Source organism: Nanorana parkeri, unplaced genomic scaffold (genome assembly GCF_000935625.1).
Source record: "Nanorana parkeri isolate BGI_ZX_2015 unplaced genomic scaffold, ASM93562v1 scaffold282, whole genome shotgun sequence".
Taxonomy (NCBI): domain Eukaryota; kingdom Metazoa; phylum Chordata; class Amphibia; order Anura; family Dicroglossidae; genus Nanorana; species Nanorana parkeri.
The window spans coordinates 282,140-299,777 of NW_017306550.1; the positions used below are offsets into that span (position 1 = coordinate 282,140).

The following is a 17,638-nucleotide window of genomic DNA, read 5'->3' on the forward strand; positions in this document are numbered from 1 at the left end:
TTGCGGCTCCCAGGATCTTCCTGTACAAGAGAGCAGTGACCACTTCCCCCAACAATGTATACAGGACAGAGCAAAGTATGTCACAAAACATGAAATATTGCTGGGTCGATATAAAAGTTAAAACTCATTATACTGGGTTGAAGATCTAAAAAGTACCAAACGATTTAACTATCTGAAGCTTTGCAAAAATGTTAAAACTGCTATTCAGTGCAAGTTCCCAATAAATTGACTATAAGCTGCATAATCATGGAATGAATTGGTCCTGAAGCACGAGATTAAAATTCAGTAGTCACTAAGCCCTACCAAATAGTGAACAATCATTTTTCTACATTAGAACATTCAGGTGGATTGGGGCTCCGCGCTGTACACACAATGCACATTAAAGCCTCAAGATGTGCTCAGCAGCTTCCCATGTGTAAAATGCCAAGGGCAGCCTTACGTCATGGCACATCATCCACATGAATCACACGTCTCAACCTTCATAGTCCTCATGTACATGTTTGACACTAGACCCCAGGGAAGTAAATAGCATAGAGGAATCTCATCCATGTTTCTGGCAGTGAAATCCTGTAATCCAATGTGTAAAAGCACCTGAACACAGAGACCAGCTCCGCTTTCAATATGTTGCATTGTCCAGGACATTACTCCGGCAAATGCTGGGACATGGTGATGAAGGTTTATAAAAAGTTACTTTATGGCTTCAGATCCCAATGTACAGATTTCATTGGATAACATCACTTTACGCACCAGCTTGTTGTTGCTGCTCTGGAGTCCACAGATTTGGCCAAGACAGAGAGAGATCAATGTCCGACAAACCAATTTTCAAAGGGCAAAATAGCCTGCTTCTAAAGAACAAAACCTGATTCTGACATTTTTTTGGCTATATCTCTCAACACAAAGCTCAAATCACTCAACGATAAACCACCTGAAAAAACATGCAGCAAACACCACAGACAATAAAAGGGTTCTAAAATCTATGACATATACACCTGAAATGACAGGCACAAAGAAGTCCTAATAGGAGAATCCCAGCACTAACACGTGGACCTCAGGTTAATCCAGCATTGGGAAGATTCATTCAGCAGCAGGCCTGGCTTGATGGCCTTTTCTGACATCTAGTGGCTGAAGCTTATTATGACACATACTATAAAGAAATAACCAGAGTTAGAAATTACTATTGCATTTTATACCTTGTAACACTGTGCAAAGACAAGCTGAAGCTCTGCCCTGTAGCAATGTCAAATCATTACTCATTCAACAAATTATACCCTATTTTCATGTCACAAACAGTCTGCTGATTAAAAGAGAATATAAAACCTACACTATATATTAAAGGCAGAGCAATTGGCAGTAACTTCATTTTGGTTCCTGACGAGATACATTGTTTAATAGGTGAATAGGGAGCCCGAAGCCCACAGCTGCTCTAAAGTTTATCTAAAAACGTATAAATAAATAAATTAAAAATAGCACTTTTAATGTTAACAATTGCAAGCCCCCAAGGGATTGCGAATTGTTTTATAGAGGTGGGGAATCTACCCCCCCTCCTATACCTCACCCTGCACTGATTACAGGCTAATTAAGTGATCTACAGAGGCGGTGTGCCTTCTTCATAAGCCGCCGCAGTACATCACACTTCGGTGGAAAAGAGAATGCTTTGACGTTTGCTGTCCGGGGTAGGAATGGTGTCAAGTTGTAGAAAGTACAACAGAACCTGCACCTGAAAGACAGTTCAAGATGGTATTAAGAAAATGCTTACACAAATAAAAATCAGGATAAAGCCAAATATGATTTCAATTATGTATTCCATAAAAAGACAGACGATTCCACAGACCTAAGCATGGGAAGTCTCCCACTGGTGATACACATCCTTGCTGTAGGTGGCACATGGCAGGACTCAGAATTCAAATACAGGACTGATTCATGGGAAACTATGCTCAGTCTAGTGTCCGCTATCAGTGACAAGCACTAGAGAGCGGAATTTATTTATTTAGCCAGCACACCAGATGTATCTGATTCTAAAGGCTCCAGGACCATTTTGGATCGAGCCTATTATGTGTAGGAGAATATTGGAGGGCACGCTACTAGGATGGAAATAAAGGGGATGAATACAAAGAACCCCAAAATGCAAGTTTGTAAATGTGTTTTTGGATACAATTATTTAAGGGCAATTAGTACAGCTAAAACAGTGTTGCCGCAATATAGGTAGGGGATAACACCATTACATTTAAAGAACCCCCATCATGAAACAAGTTGTATTCTAATATTTGTATGCGGTTTATACACGTTATGATAGTACTTAGTATACTAATTATTTTTTTAAATCTCCCATTTATGTCATTATCTGTGTGCCAGCTGTTGAACAAAAGTGACAAGGTTAGTGGTTGGGAATATCTATAGCACAGTTGGGGGACTTCAGCAGTTGCAGAAGCTTTCAACTAAATGAATAACAGGTAATGAATGTTAGCAACTCAGGCAGTGTTTTAGCTTGCCCCAACCCTTTTTACTGTCACTTTTCCTGAACAGCTTGGCCTGCATGTCAATGTGGAGAAAACTACAAATAAAAGGCACGTGAAATAATAAAGGAATTCATATACTGTACTGAATACTATGATGACATGTATTAACCATATATAGGTATCCAAATACAATTCTGTTCTGACAGTGGTCCCTTAATAGCCCAAATAATACTAATACTGCAAAAGCTGTGATGGCTCTACAAGATTACCCTAAGCTTGTTGACAAAATCATATATACAAATCAAGTTCCAAGTTTAAAGTGTTCTTCTACACGGCTGACAAGTTTTGTACTGCAAGGCATATGACTGAAACCGGACTATGGAGCAGTTATTAGGAGTAAAGCAGAACTCCGGGATAAAAAAAAAAACACCCTTCCAAAAGGGACTGCTGTGGAAAGTGAGGGAGGACAGGTTACAGGATACATTTTTTTTTTACTTGCTAAATTATTATTTTTCAGTTTTTGCTACTCTGCTGATCGGCTCTTTACCGAGACATAAGAAGTCTATTAGACTCCTGAAGCCTCTTCACTGTTCATTGTATATAGATCAGGGACAGGGTACCCAGCCTGTATCTGAGCTGGCTCAGACCACTAGTGCACTGAAGGAAGAAGGTGAAAGGGCTCAGCACTTAGCACGTGCGTTCTCTTTGTATGCAGAAGACATCTGCAAACGATGGTATGTTATTGGCTCAGCGTTTACAATATAAAGGATATGTTGTACATTGGGTTTTTTGAAAATAGTGCACAGGGGTTCACTGATGACAATTAAGGAGTATATATGCCTGTGCTGTGTGGTCCTTACAGGATCTAAATGGGTATGTCTGTGCAGATTTCTGAAGTATAAGCTGCATTCAGTGACACATTTTACTGACTGCTGTAGGTGTGTGTACAGTTGTATACTAAATATTAAAATTGCTTATGGTAAGTTCCTTTTAAACTTATAACAACTGTGTGCCCACTCAACAGGAAGTATTTATCAGGTATTTTATACATACGTGTGTGTGTGCGTGTGTTATATGGGAACACAGTATCGAAATCATAAAAAAAAAGATTTTAATAAGGTGATTAAAAATTAGCATATAGCCAGAAACATACGTGTTCAAACACTCTGGGGTTCTAACAAAGTATTGACATTTAAAAAAAAATATTTTTATCTATATATTTTTAGAATATAATTTTAACCAGTTGACATCCGCGGTGTTAAACCCCCTTCCCATCCAGGCCATTTTTCAGTATTCAGCGCTGCGGTACTTTAACTGACATTTATTCCGTCATGCAGCGCTGTACTGAAATGAATTAGGAGACGGCAACCCGCAGATGCTGCAGTGCCGTCCGTCCGTTTTTTTACTACGGGCGGACGGCAAGAGGTTAATCAAAGATAACATGTCAAAATAGCCGCTATTTTATATTATATACTTCTTTTGGCACTAAATACAATATCGGACATAGAAGACAAAGTCTGTCAAAGTACAGACAAAGTTTTGCCATTTATCCTCTTATTAATTCCCAATATAGAGTCCTTACTAGAGTCCGAACATAAACACAGTGAAAATGGATCCCAAATACTGACAAAATAGGTTCCAAGGAAAAGATCTCCTAGTATAGCTGACAGATGTGAGATATCTACTGTTTGCATGGTAAGAAAAAGGCAACTAATGTCCACAAATATTGAACTAGACCCAGCTGGATGCATAGTACAGAATCACCATGGGCCACATTTTGATCTCATGAATAAAAGGACCACAAATTGCAGACACCACCATGCAAGTGCAGTTCCGCGTTGCACAGATACTCAGAAAATTAATGATTGATGACACAGAATCAACGAAACACCCAAGTTGAATGCATATTGGTCTATGATCCTTGTAAAGTATCCCGAGCATGAAGCGGCAGTTCATAAATTGATGATAGAATGAAGTTCAAACACTTGAATAAAAACTTGCATATGTTGTATATTGGTCTATAAAGTGCCTAGTCCCTTACCAGGACTAGGCACTTCATAAAGTGATGATAGAGCAAAGTGCAAAACACCTGCATATATATTGGTCTATAAAACTTGCATAAACAGTCACCCACCTCTAAAGTTGAAGACTAGTTATGCTGATAACAATGCATATGAAACAATTCCATGTTTTGTAGAATGAGCCAAAGGGTGACTTAAGTTGAGTGGTGTGTCCATAAATCCACTAGCTATTGTGCATACAGGTCTATAGCCCTATCAGGAATTTCTGCAGCAAATGTCTTCATTTCATAGGACAAAAATTGATCTCGCTGGCATCCAGAGTAAATTGTCCCAGAATCTTGGGCATAAGAAAATATTCCACAGTGCCTCATGTTAATCTTGTAAGGAATGCCAGTAGGGAGTATATACGGTCAGCTGGGTTCCCAGGTAAAATGCCAGAGTTTAGGTTTTGTTCGAACTTGAGTTTGTCTGAACCTGGAAGGGAGCTGTCAGTGACAGCCTAATCAGCTGCGGCCCTGGCATCTGCCCCACAACTGCATGTAAACAAAGAGGCAGAATGCTTGTGACATCATTATGACCTTATATGGCCACATGGCCATATTTGGCAGAGTCAGATCATTGGCAGGAGAATCTGTACAAAATGGAACTGCTGGACTCATATTGTAGTTTCTGTCATCTGTGCTCCTTTTATTCATGAGATTAAAATGTGGGTCATGGCAATTTTATGCTATGCAGCCAACTGGGTCTGTTTCAGTATTTGTGGACATAAGTTGCCTTTTTCTTCAGGCTATTTACCATACAAATGTGAACATCTTACATCTGAAGACTTTGTCCTTGGAACTCTTTTGTCAGTATTTGAGATTCATTTTCCATTCTATATTATGGATTACCTGATTAAAAAATGTGGTTGTGTCTCACGGACTGCTTCTGAATGACTAGATGTTAATATCTATATGACAACAGACTGCCTTGTATGCCTCAAATGGTGTTTAATGCCAAAAGGAGTATAGAATATAAAAAAAGAGCTATTTTTACATGTTATCATTGATTTCAAAAATGCACAATACCTGATAGACTGTATACTAAATATTCCAAATATTCCTGCAGTCTGCAGCAATTACAATTCACTATCTGAACATTTCCTGCTGGACAGGATGCATATTTCCAGTGTTATAATAGAAGTCATTTAAATTCTAGAGTGCTATACAAAATGTGTTACATTTTCAGCAGGTCACGTTTTTCTTCCAATAGTATAAAACATATCGGAATACAAAGGGTTAAAAGATACCTGTGACATGACTTCCAGACTCCAACTGTCGGCCATGCTGATTGGCTGCGTAGGATTGGTGGGAATTTTGCTGTTTTTCTCAGATGGCCTCAGCAGGGTTGGGCCAAACACAGTAGCCAGGTTATGCAGGGACATCTTATTCTGACCCTCCTTCTCGGCCACCCTATATTAAATAAGAGATGTTAGAAAACTTGTTTTCACCTTTCATTCTTTGTTGCATCTCATTGATGCCAATCTCCTGCAAACTATTTGTAGTCACTTCCGGCCTACTTGCATACACCCCAGTCATGGCTGCATGGCATTTCTTAGGGCGGGTTTGCTGTTAGTGACAACAGTGGACAATGCCTGCATAATGGGTGTGGAAACGGTCACTTGTAGTCTTCCCTGGAAACCCCTGCAGGGTGCCAGCATAGAAGCACAATTGGGGGACAGGGACAGTGCAATGTCACCATTCAACATGAAGTTTCTGAACAGGAACCTTCAGGACAGGATCTACAAATATTTTTTTAATGAAAGCTGAAAATGTAAATATATAGTAAATAACTAGGGATGCACCGATATATCGGCCGCCTCAACATATCGGGCGAAAATGGCTAGTTTTGTCTAAATGCCGAAAGTGCAATTTTTTTGCCGATACAGTGGCGCATACCTGCTTTCTTTCCTCCCCGCTGGGCGCTGCTCTGTGTCCCAGCGGGGAGGAGAGAAACTGCCGGTCGAGCACTGCGGGAGGAGAGCGATGTGAGCGGCCGGGTCTCTCATCCCACACCGCTCAGCCTCCTTTCTCCACGCGGCATAGCGGTGTGTGGGCAGAGACAGACCGCGCTGTCACAGGAGGCTGAGCTCTCCTCTCTGCACCGCTCGCTCAGCCTCCTGTGACAACGTGTCAGAGAGGAGCGCGAGATACAAACACTCGCTGAGTGTTTGTATATAATTGAGGACATGGTATGGTTACTATATCCTCAATTATGAATGAATGGGAGTGATGTCCATCACATCGTGATTGTGGTTATAGTAAACATACTATCTCCAAGTTATGAATGAACAGGAACACTCAGTATAGAGGATTCCTGTTCATTGATAACATGGGATACAGAAAAAGAGATTGGGGACTTTGTGTTCTCAATCTCTTTTTTTATTTTAAAAGGGAAATATCAGGGGTCTGTTTAGATCCCTAATATTTCCCCAAAGCCCCTAAAAGTAAAGTAAAAAATAGAAATATTTAATTAAAAAATGAATAAAAAAATAAAAAAGTTTATAAAAAATAAATAAAATATTTTTAAAAATGAAAATAAAAAACATTTTCCGTTTTTAATTTTTTAAAATTTCGGTTTCGTTTTGGTTTTGAAATTTCCATTTCGGTGCACCTCTATAAATAACATTTGAATTTGCAAAAGCATGTTGAAGCTTATAAGATTTTACTGATTCAGTTTACATCTAATTTAAGAATATGTATTTTATCCAGCCAGAAGGTTGAGCTTTAGGCTCCTTTTCACATGCTTTTACTATCTGTTTGCTTCTATGTTGCAAAAAGCCTGTTTACAGAGCTCAGTAACTCAAGCTAAACTTTACACACAAAAGGTAATGAGTCTCCATGTAGGCATGCAGGGTTCCCTCCAAGCTTTTATTACGGAGGTAATGTGTGCTGTGCTCGCTCATTAAACAAATCATAATGCTCTTTAAATCCTTTATCGTGTATTAAATGTTTATTTGTACGACAAATATTGTATATAAAAATAAAGAAAAAACTGTTACAATACATAAACAATTAAAGGTCGCCCCACACAGTACAATCTCCTTTAGATTTACCAAAAACTGCACTACATGTCTTTGTAGTGGAAGTTCAGTGCTGTAGGCCATTAAGCTTCCTTTTTTGCTGTTGTAGGTGCAAAATGGTCTCCCATGACATATATATGGGGTATGTTTAGAAACCGTCATTCCATCTCCTAGCTCCTACATCTGCCCATATGCGGCTTTACCAAATCCCTGTGATGATATTGTACCCAGCCATATGATTATAATCAGATGATAGGATTATGTACAGCATTCCCACGTTACCTTTTCAGGTGGTCCAGGAGGAACAGGAAAGTGAGTAGGCTGGGCTCTGGCAGAGACAACAGCAAATTCAACATACAGCTCTCTTTGGCCACAGGATCAGATAATGCTAAAAGAAAAATAACAACTTAATCAATGGGGCTGGAAAAAACGGGTATTATATATATTTTTTAAAATAAATCTCAAACAATAAAAAAAACAATATTTAAAGATGAATTACTGAGCCTTACCAATTCCTTCAACAAAGTTGGGATATAGTTCATCTGTGAAGAGTGGTGCCGGGAGTTCCCGAAAATACAACTTGAGGGTTCCAGCAATGGCATTGACATCCATGTCACTCATCATAACAGACACATCTTTGTTATCTAAAGAGAAAGAGATTTAAAAAAAACAACTAGTTACCATGTGCACACGTCATACCACCATTGTGTTAGTTATCACTGCTAATTTACTCAGTATTGTAAGATTAAAAAAGGAATCTAAAACAATGTGAAAACAATTCTGAATTGAGAAAGCTGGTCGGATGACCAGTGAAACATCTTCAAGAAAAATACAACAAGTACAGGTGCCTTGATTTTTTTTTTTTTTTTTTTACAGATATACCATGACCTGTATAAATGAGAACCTTCACAGACATAAAACAATGTGACAAAGCCATTCACAATCTACAACTGTTTCTCTTTCAATGTTGTCCCTAAAGGGTTTCAATGCCAGCTACTATAATTCACCCAACTTGTTCCTTATACACCATCATTTTTTTGTGGTTATGCTCTGCAGTTCTGACCTCTATTCTCTTAAAACTACAGTCTCGCACCTTTTTATCGCTTTATAGCCCTGTACCGCCCTTCCCCCAAATCAGTCATGATTTAGGACTGATTTTTGCCTGGAAATGTCTTTAAATACCTTTTCCTCTATCACTGTAAATGCTGAATCCTGCCCTCCCACTGCAGTGCTCCGTGCTAGCACAGCTGAGCATAAGCCACAAACCACAGCACACAGACTTGTATTGAAGGGAAACAGTGGGGGGTACTGAGTGTACTAGGTCTGACTCTGGTGCCTACTGGACTACACAGTCACATTTCAACATTGCTCAACTGATGTAACAGGAAGTGGAGGTAGGACTATGAGAATTGAGGTTGTTAGTACAAACTGCATGTCTAATTTGTTTTTACTTTATTGGGGTCTGAGATATATTCACTGGCCATGTGCCTAACTAGATTTACATGCGTACATGTACATTTACTTGAATCAAATGCATTCTTCAGGGCTTGAATGTCAGTGGCTACCCCTGATACCCGGTAGATTCCAACTTCTTCCATGCCACGTCTCTCGATCTCCTCCAAACACTGCCTCACTATATATGGCACCTTTGAACGCTCCCTCCTGAGGAAACAACATTTATGTGAATCTGAGCTATGCATAGATAAATATTTCTCATCAAAAGGATGAAAATGGAAATGTGTATTTCAGTCTACAAGAATAACTTACTTGGTTACAACGCTAATTTTAACTCCAAACACTCCAGTCTGTTTTCGTGAGGGAAGGCGCTTCAGGCTGAACTCTCGACTTGTGAATTTCAGCGACAGCTTGACTTCTATCTATAGAGAAAATAGTATCCATGGATGGGGGTGAGATGCATTCAGAGCTACACAGAGGTACAAAAAAAATCTGAAAAGTGGGTATGTGCCATGAAATCCAACTTGTGGGGAGCAAATGTATCCATATCTGAATTTGTCAAAATTCACTAAGATCTGCTACTTACCCCATTCATAGAGACAACTGAGCGTTGCCAATCCTTTCCCATGACCATGTGAGGGTCCAGCTAAAATGAAAGCCAAAACAAAGTTGGTCAGGGCACGGTAGGCTAAACACTATAGAGGTCAAGGACCAGCTTGTTCATAAAAATAGATGTCACACCATAAAAATGTTCTTTGACAGAAATTAAAGAAATCTTTTAAAAAGTAGGGCTCCAAGAGCACTTTCTAAGATTTTGGTAAATTGGCTCCAGCTTAGAGGGAGATATAAAGACATAATAGTAGATTTGTCAAGCAAGTTATTGACAGCAGAAGACACAGTTTAAGTTCAAAACTAGCTGCCTCTCATTAAGTAAGGATATCCGGTAGATTTTGCATTTGAGACACCTGTTATACAGCAAGATTGATAATTCTCCGCCATAGTATATATTAAAACATTATTTACTGAACTAACTGTTTCCTTATTCCTTAAATTTGCAGTCAATGTGCCACCATTCTTACCTGTACTTGACCTTTTGCCACCATGCGTTCACTACATTCCCCTCCATCTTCCCTCAGTGGCCGGTTTTTATTGTAGAACTTTTCATAGCAAAGTATGCGCAGTGTCTGAGATCCCTCAAGTTCAATTTCAAATTCCTATGTGTAAACAAAGCAATAGCACACAATAAATTGAAAGAACTTGTTGGCATTTTTTTTATTGTGATGACAATTTCTAGAAGCACCCAGGAAAAATGTCTTTGTAGTGGCTGTTACTGTGTAACTTGTATATACGACTTGTTTTGCCTTTTAGAGCAGTGAAAAGTAGACATACATACACTGAGTTTCCTCTACCTCCACTAGCTTTATGCTTGTCCTGGGTTAGTGACACTTAAATTATTAATAAGGACCTCAACTGAGCAAGCTGTGTCCAAAAAAAGGCAAAGGGCAAGTCACCAGTGATGCCTGGGGTCTTCCTGTAGCTGATCTTTTACCTTGTTTTGCAATGTCTCTGTGTGACCATCTTGGTAGAGGGAGGGCTTTGCTTCCTTAGGTCACAGCTGCCCCCCTTATAATCTGATGAATGGTGGGGTAAGGTTCAAGAAGCAGTGGTAGAGGTGCACAATTCCCAGAATAAATCAAGTGCTGGGAGATGCAGGTCCATATGTACATCTTTCTCTCCAGCAAGGAGAAGGGTGAGAAGCATAATGGTCAGTATCTCTGAATCTTGTGAGACCAGCAGTCATTAGTACAATCCCTTAGATCTGACAATGCAAATATACAGCTATAGGGCTGTAGGCACAGGAGTGTCAAGGTGCAGAAGTGCTCAGTTATATTTTAGGAGGAATTTCAAGTGAAAGAGTTCGGCTTAGGCACAATTTATATTAGATGTTCCCTATAACACAGCAAATGTTCACTTTTTGGGATCAGGTCCACTTTAATAATAGGGATACACAGATAAATAGTTTTCAGAAATAGAGTAACACATTATTTTTTGTACAGGTTTCCTTTAACTCTTCTTTGTTTTTAAATCACAGTCAGATAAACATGTTCATTGCTCAAATAGTTTGGTATATTTCAGGCAGAAGAAGTTGTTTTTTCCCCACACTGACATTAGCCTGACATACTTGTGATCAGATGCAGAGTTGTTTTAAAGTCCATTTCCACCTCTGTAAGTAATTTGCATTCATTGTGCTAATGTAGAGGTGCAGTGATGATGTATACTTGTACTGAAGCCTAAAAATTAAAAATGTATTCCACAGGAAACTCAGTCTGACACTGGGTTCGGATGTAAAGTAGACTCTAAACAGCTCTTCCCCTCCCTGTTATTCATTGTAACACGATCAGTAAACAGCAGCTCTGCCTTTGCACACAATACACTGTCCGGGGAGGGGTGGGGGTGCCGCTATGAATATTAATAAATATGGGGTGGGGGGAGGGGGAGGGTTGGAGAGCTCACTTGTACTATACACACATACTACTTGCAAAGCACAATTACAGCCATTTCCATGAGGAAATAAAGAGGAAAGCTAACAAAAAATGTAAGTTTCTGTGTTAGTATGCAGCAACTGTATATGCCTGCTTCATGTACACTCAGTGTACAATGCTGGCATATGTTTTTTTTTTAAATACTTCAGCAAAAGGTGGAAATTAGCATTAAGTCTACCTGTTCTTGCTTTTGAGGACAATCACCTGGTATGCAAAATTCTCTTTTGTGTCAGTAGTACTTCTCCCTTACACATGTTTCATTTAGCTGCAATCTGAAGCTTAGATTTTTTTTTCAGTATGTGCAAGACCAACTGGCCTCAAACTGCTTCATATACTCCTCTGATATTGTTAAAGTAATATTAAAGTCAAATCAGTTTTATGCTATTTCAAATACTGATGAAATCACTTACAATGGATGCTACAATGTTTTCCTGCAGAATCAGTTGGTCCCCTGAGCACTGACCCTGATATCCTGTTTTAGGGTGGCTCCTTTCTCCTGCAGGATCCTTTGGAGCCACTGCTGAGTGTGCTAGGAAGCTGTGTGTGCCTCCACAAACTCCCAGGCACAGCAAGGCCACTACCCTGCCCCTCTCTCCTTGAGACAAGACAGTCTCTGGAGACTGCTCTGTTTCTTGTGATCTTGTACTGGACAGGAATTTCAGGGAAGCGGAGCTGGGAGAGTGGGAGCCAGCTGGGCAGTGTTTATTTGTTTGATCTGGAAAAGTATTTTTCTTTAATGTTATGATTTTAGTCACAGGCTAACAGCAGCAACATAAAACATACTGGCCACCTTAATTCAGTAAGTCCAGAATTAGTTGTTAAATATTTCCACAATTCCCACTATTAGTAACACAGGTATCATGATTAAAATCCGTGGTTCTCAACTGGTGGGTCGTGACCCAAAAGTGAGGGTCGCGACCCCATGTTCATTCCATTCCATTGCACTAGGTGAAAGGGTCCTCGGCCTCCCCCATAGTGAAGTACTGTCAGTTCTCGTGCCGAACAGCCATTCAAAATATGCTGCCCGGCAACGAGTGTCATCTTGGGGTGGGGTGGGCTGGAAGTATGGCCACGAGGGGGATCCATCCATACATGCATTGCTTACAGCTCCCTTGCGTGCCCTTTAGAGGTGCCTGGACTGGAGTGCCATCACATTCTGGCTCCCGGCACCTCTAATGGGAGTGCAAGGGAGCTGTACAAGTAATGCATGTATGGATGGAGCTCCGTCACAGCACAGCAGCCCACACTGAACCCCTAAAAGTAGTATGTGTGTGTGAGAATGTCTCTGAGTGTGTGAGATTGTGTCTGTGGTTGTGTGCGTCTGTCTATGTTTTGTTTTAATTGTTTAATCACAAACTACCACGCAATCGCACCTACAGTTCATTCGGGTGGGGGAAGTGCTGGATGTGTGCTGCGTTGCAATTCACTTAAATGGCACCAGAAACACACCTCCTGCCCACAGTTTGGACCGGAACATGTGTTAGTCCATTGCCGTGCGTTCCAGTGTGGCGGGACTTGGGTCGCGACTTAATGACCTAGGACTAATGTGGGTCCTGAGGTTATACAGGTTGAGAACCACCGATTTAAATGAGGTCTTCATTCCCAGTCCCAGTAAACACCTGCTTGTCTAAAAAAAATTTTGAACCTGAAGAAATACTTTTGGAGTTGTGTTGTCATGGGTGCCTGAACTGGGGGTAATCTCGCTCATGGGAGTCACACACAGCAATACAAAGGTGCTTACTCTTCCATAGAGCCTGTGTCAAGGTTCTTTTTCTTCACCTCAAGAAGGTTTTCATTTCCTACAAGTTGTGGGAATGCAAAACCTGCATAAAGCAGATCAACTGCAGGTCAGAAGGAGATCAACTGCAAGTCAGATGGACCCAAAAATGAACTCTGAATGATCTCAGAAGCATCTCAAGCTGATTTCAAATTGATGACATCAACACAAGTCCATGTGTCCAAACCCCATGACACAGGCATTTGTTTACTACTTAAGTGTACCTGTAGTGCATTTTAATTGTCTCTACAAAAAAGATATTTGCTAAACCCTTCTCCATAGCACTTAGGATTTTTTTTTTACTATACTGAAGGGTTTGTTCACAAGATTTTATGGTTGTTTTCTTCTTATATAATCTGTTACCAGATTCTCATGTAAGGCCATTCAGTGGAAATCCTAGATGAAATCATGTATATCTTCCCATATGAACAAAATCAATTTTATAAAGTGTGCATACTATATTTCTCCATAATCCAATCAGAAAACAATTGGAACCTTGGCAAAATATGGTGCAGACTCATTCCTACCTCATTCCAGCTCGGGTCAGTTGTGTTGCGGTAGACTCGTGTCTTTGCCTTGTTAACAAAATATCCAAAAGAATCCACTTCCAGTGTACAGAACAAATCTGTTCGAGCCAAATACAACAGTGTAAAAAAAAAAAAACATGATTCATTAATAAGAGCCTGCTGTACTCAATACGAGCTTTATCAATAAGAGCTGCCACATGGACTCTTACTTACTTGAGCTCTGCTGGAATCCAGTGGCCGAGTGGACAATGACATTTAAGAAACCATACAGGCCAGAAGACTCATCATCTAGGAGAGAGAACATGCAAGAAAAACGGTGAACCTATAAAAATATAAACACTTTCCTATACAGTAGCCAATGTCCCCGAGTAAAGTAAAGGGCAAATGTCTATATTTAATTGGGCCCGACAAAATACTTTGACTTCTTCAAAGGGTAAAAATTTCACCTGGGACCCCAAACATCAGGTATACGGTAGTTTGGGGTGGGCGACAGTAGGGCGGCCATAGCGTCCCAGGTTGCTAAGAGCTGTTAGCAACCTGTGACACTCTCACTGGCTTCCCACCCAGCTCACGGACGTCACCGATTGCCAAGAGGTGAGTGTGGACGCTCTGTCTGGCTTCTAGCTGAGCTCCTGGAAACCAGTGACATCTGTGAGCTGGGCGGGACGCCGCAAAGAGTTGATTCTCTATGGACGCGGCCATAGCGTCCCAGGTTGCTAAGAGCTCTTAGCAACCTGTGACACTCTCACTGGCTTCCCACCCAGCTAACGGGCGGCAAAATAGTGTGCGGGACAGCCCTGACCCCACCACTGCATGTAATTACATCACCCTCCACCACAACTCTGCAGACAATATAATAATGTGTTAAAATTAGGTGAAAAAAACAGTTACATCTAAGCTCACCATTACTTAATCTTCTCTAACCAAGGAGGGCCCAACAGATGGAACAGAAAGGCGATATGGTGCCAGTTGGGCATCACTTTACCCAGATTCTATTATCTGCTCATTAAAGCCAGCAACTACTGGAAAATCCTTCTCACCTTCCTTACTCAGGGTCAAAGGAACCCTATGGACAGTTTGCAGTTTCACACAGGAGTTTGTTAGCATTTGGATTTCCAGTGAGGAAAGAGAGAAACTTTTTATGCCTAAAAAGAAAAAAGGGAAAAAAAGAGCCTATTGTTAGCGAAGAAAAAAAACTTTCTATGTATAATTAAAAAAAAAAAAAATCAAACTATTTTATTGAATGGGCTAAAACATAGACCTCTAGTGGTACACACTTACATTTCTTCTGCTGGTCTCGTATGTGTTCTCCCCATTCTGCCCGCTCATAGTCCGACCATGTTAGGAATGTGTAGCCCTAGAAGAGAGATTAGCACCAGTTAGGCAAGACAAGGCAGATACAATCAATATTAAGAGAAGAGAGGAGACAAATAAAGTAAAAACAAGTTACAAAGAACCACCTTGCCATTGCGATTGTGGGCTCGGAATGCCATGCTTGGTGAGAGTAACAGTAACATTGATTCTTGCTCAGAAAGCTTCTTGCGGAGACGATCCAGACCTTTTCCTCCTTTGTTTGCTTTCTAGAAGAAGATTTATGCATTTTAAATGTTCATCAATACAACGACTCAAGGGTTGTACAAAAACCATTTGCCAGGTTTCACTGATGAGGAGAACAAGTGACCTGGCAACCAGAGTTAGTTGACACAGTCTGGAATTACTATGTGGAAGATTCATAGGCAAGACAAAGATATGCTGGGCCACTTGCAGTCAGAATCACCATACTTTCAATCACAGATCAGAGTTGGTCAAGCACTGGGCTTTTTCCACATTCACAGCCTGGTTCTGACAAAGGTAGTAGCAACTCTCCGCTCAAATATTCTGCCTTGTTTAAAAGGAAACCTTTAGACTAAAAATATGGGATCTCTCACTATTGACTTGTTTTAAAAGTTAAGGCTTCAGGGTCATCTCTACTCTAACTTCACTGCTTTGTGAATCACTGACCCTAACAAGCATATTTATATCACCTGATGCTCAAATCGAGGTCACTGGCTCAAAAAGTAGTTAGGAAGAAGAACAATGTTAACCCTACAAGTTTTAAACTTCAATATGAGCTAACAATAGCAGTCCCCAGATTTCTATACTTACCAAATCCCTCTAAATTCAGGGAAAAGGTTGTACTACTTTCATTTAGGAAAAGGCGTGCATTGGCATTGTCTGCAGACAGTGTGTGGTAGGGAGAGTTTGTAAGTTGACAGGTGCTACTTGGAGAAGGGGCTTCATGTCTGCTGTAGGACAGAGTGAACGGTGTGCAGCTTTCGGGGACTTGTGGGGTTTAGATTCCACACTACCCATTTACAAAGCTTTGTCACCAATTTCAATATAAACAAGCCTTCACAAACCAAGTCTACCATGGAAATCCATGATCATCCTAGCACATCGTATTAAACAGGATGAGGCAGGATGGCGCAGGAACAAACGAGACAGCAGAACTGGAGATCCCCCTTACATTAACTGCATTTACACAAATGGAAGAGCATGGCTGTAATTCTATAACTGAATTCAAGTCTTGCAATGGTTCATTGCCCCACAATAAAAAATAGTTTACATTTAAAGTCATAACATTATCTACCCAAAACTATCGTCATACGGTTTCCTTCAATTATTTCAAGTGTGCCGTGTATTTCCAATATCCTGACAACACATATAATGTAGTTAACTTATCTCTATACAGCACACCCAACTTACTCTTTCCCTCTGGATATCACTCTTCAGCTGGGATATTTTCACTTTCATTGCTTCTAACTCATCATCCTGTATCAGAGGAATGTTGGCAGCAGCTTCGGACTCATCCATAGGCTGGAAGGTCAGGTCTGCTAACGGAATGTACCACTTACAGTCATACTGCTGGCTTTTCCTGGAGTGAAAAAGAAAGATGATATTATCGCAAGGGTCCATAAACAGCTCAAATAAGTGGTGGATGGTGGAAAGCCTACTTTACTGAATTGTGTCCTCTTACCCTCCTATTTGTTTTTTCAATTTGGCGCAAAGGAGAAGGTCGGTAAAAAGGAAGACATGGCGCAGTTTTCGGGCACCCTCAACGAGTTCAACCATGAAACTGTCTTTCAAGAGCTGTCGATGCTGCAAAGTAAAAGGATTATATAAATGAATAACATCTGTATACTACCAATTGTCAGCTGCATTTTTCTGTTCTTTGGTGGCAGAGGTTGAGTCCAGATTTGTTTTCTGCTGCTGTAGCCTGACCACTTTTAATGGTGTTATGTGATCAGGCATGCCTTGTACAACCCACTCTTGTCAATGGTGGCTGGTGATTTCCTTTTAATGTGAACAAGTGTGGCAATCCTCTTTTGACCTCTCTCATTAGAATGGTAATCTCTGGCTACATGGATGTTTTTTGCATCATTTTCTGTAAACTCTTCAGACTTTAGTGAAAGTCCCAAGAGGTCAGCAATATCTGACATGCTACAAGAACCACTTCAGGCACCATAAACCATTCCACAGGAAAATGCATTTAGACTATCCTACTCATTCTAGGATTTGGATAACCACTGATCCTCTTGACTGCATGCTTTATTGATTGAAAAGAGGTTGTGTGACCTACTATAATAATGTGACCTACAATAATAATGTGTACCTAATAAAGTAGCCATTGAGTGTGTATGTGCGCCATACGTCTATGTACTGTATTCAGAATATGACCACACGTGAGGCCCAGGAAAAAAAGAAATCTTTGGGTTCATTTTAAGGATGCACCAATACCAGTATCGGTGCTGATACTGG

At 40.4% G+C, this 17,638-nt stretch overlaps 1 protein-coding gene across 1 annotated transcript in view; it reads right to left on the bottom strand.

The window, feature by feature from the left end:
• Positions 1-210: 210 nt before the first annotated feature.
• The window catches only part of BCR (BCR, RhoGEF and GTPase activating protein), a 47,677-nt gene continuing 30,249 nt past the window's right edge, over positions 211-17,638 (bottom strand). The window contains exons 9-23 of the mRNA XM_018557406.1: positions 16,857-16,978; positions 16,586-16,754; positions 15,301-15,420; positions 15,122-15,197; positions 14,881-14,985; positions 14,054-14,128; positions 13,841-13,938; positions 10,073-10,207; positions 9,580-9,639; positions 9,306-9,415; positions 9,061-9,200; positions 8,048-8,182; positions 7,821-7,926; positions 5,766-5,928; positions 211-1,717 (exon numbers count right to left, since the gene is read on the bottom strand). Coding sequence (XP_018412908.1) covers positions 1,628-1,717; positions 5,766-5,928; positions 7,821-7,926; positions 8,048-8,182; positions 9,061-9,200; positions 9,306-9,415; positions 9,580-9,639; positions 10,073-10,207; positions 13,841-13,938; positions 14,054-14,128; positions 14,881-14,985; positions 15,122-15,197; positions 15,301-15,420; positions 16,586-16,754; positions 16,857-16,978 — 1,704 coding nt within the window. The 3' untranslated portion in view covers positions 211-1,627. The remainder of the gene's footprint in view (positions 1,718-5,765; positions 5,929-7,820; positions 7,927-8,047; positions 8,183-9,060; positions 9,201-9,305; positions 9,416-9,579; positions 9,640-10,072; positions 10,208-13,840; positions 13,939-14,053; positions 14,129-14,880; positions 14,986-15,121; positions 15,198-15,300; positions 15,421-16,585; positions 16,755-16,856; positions 16,979-17,638) is intronic.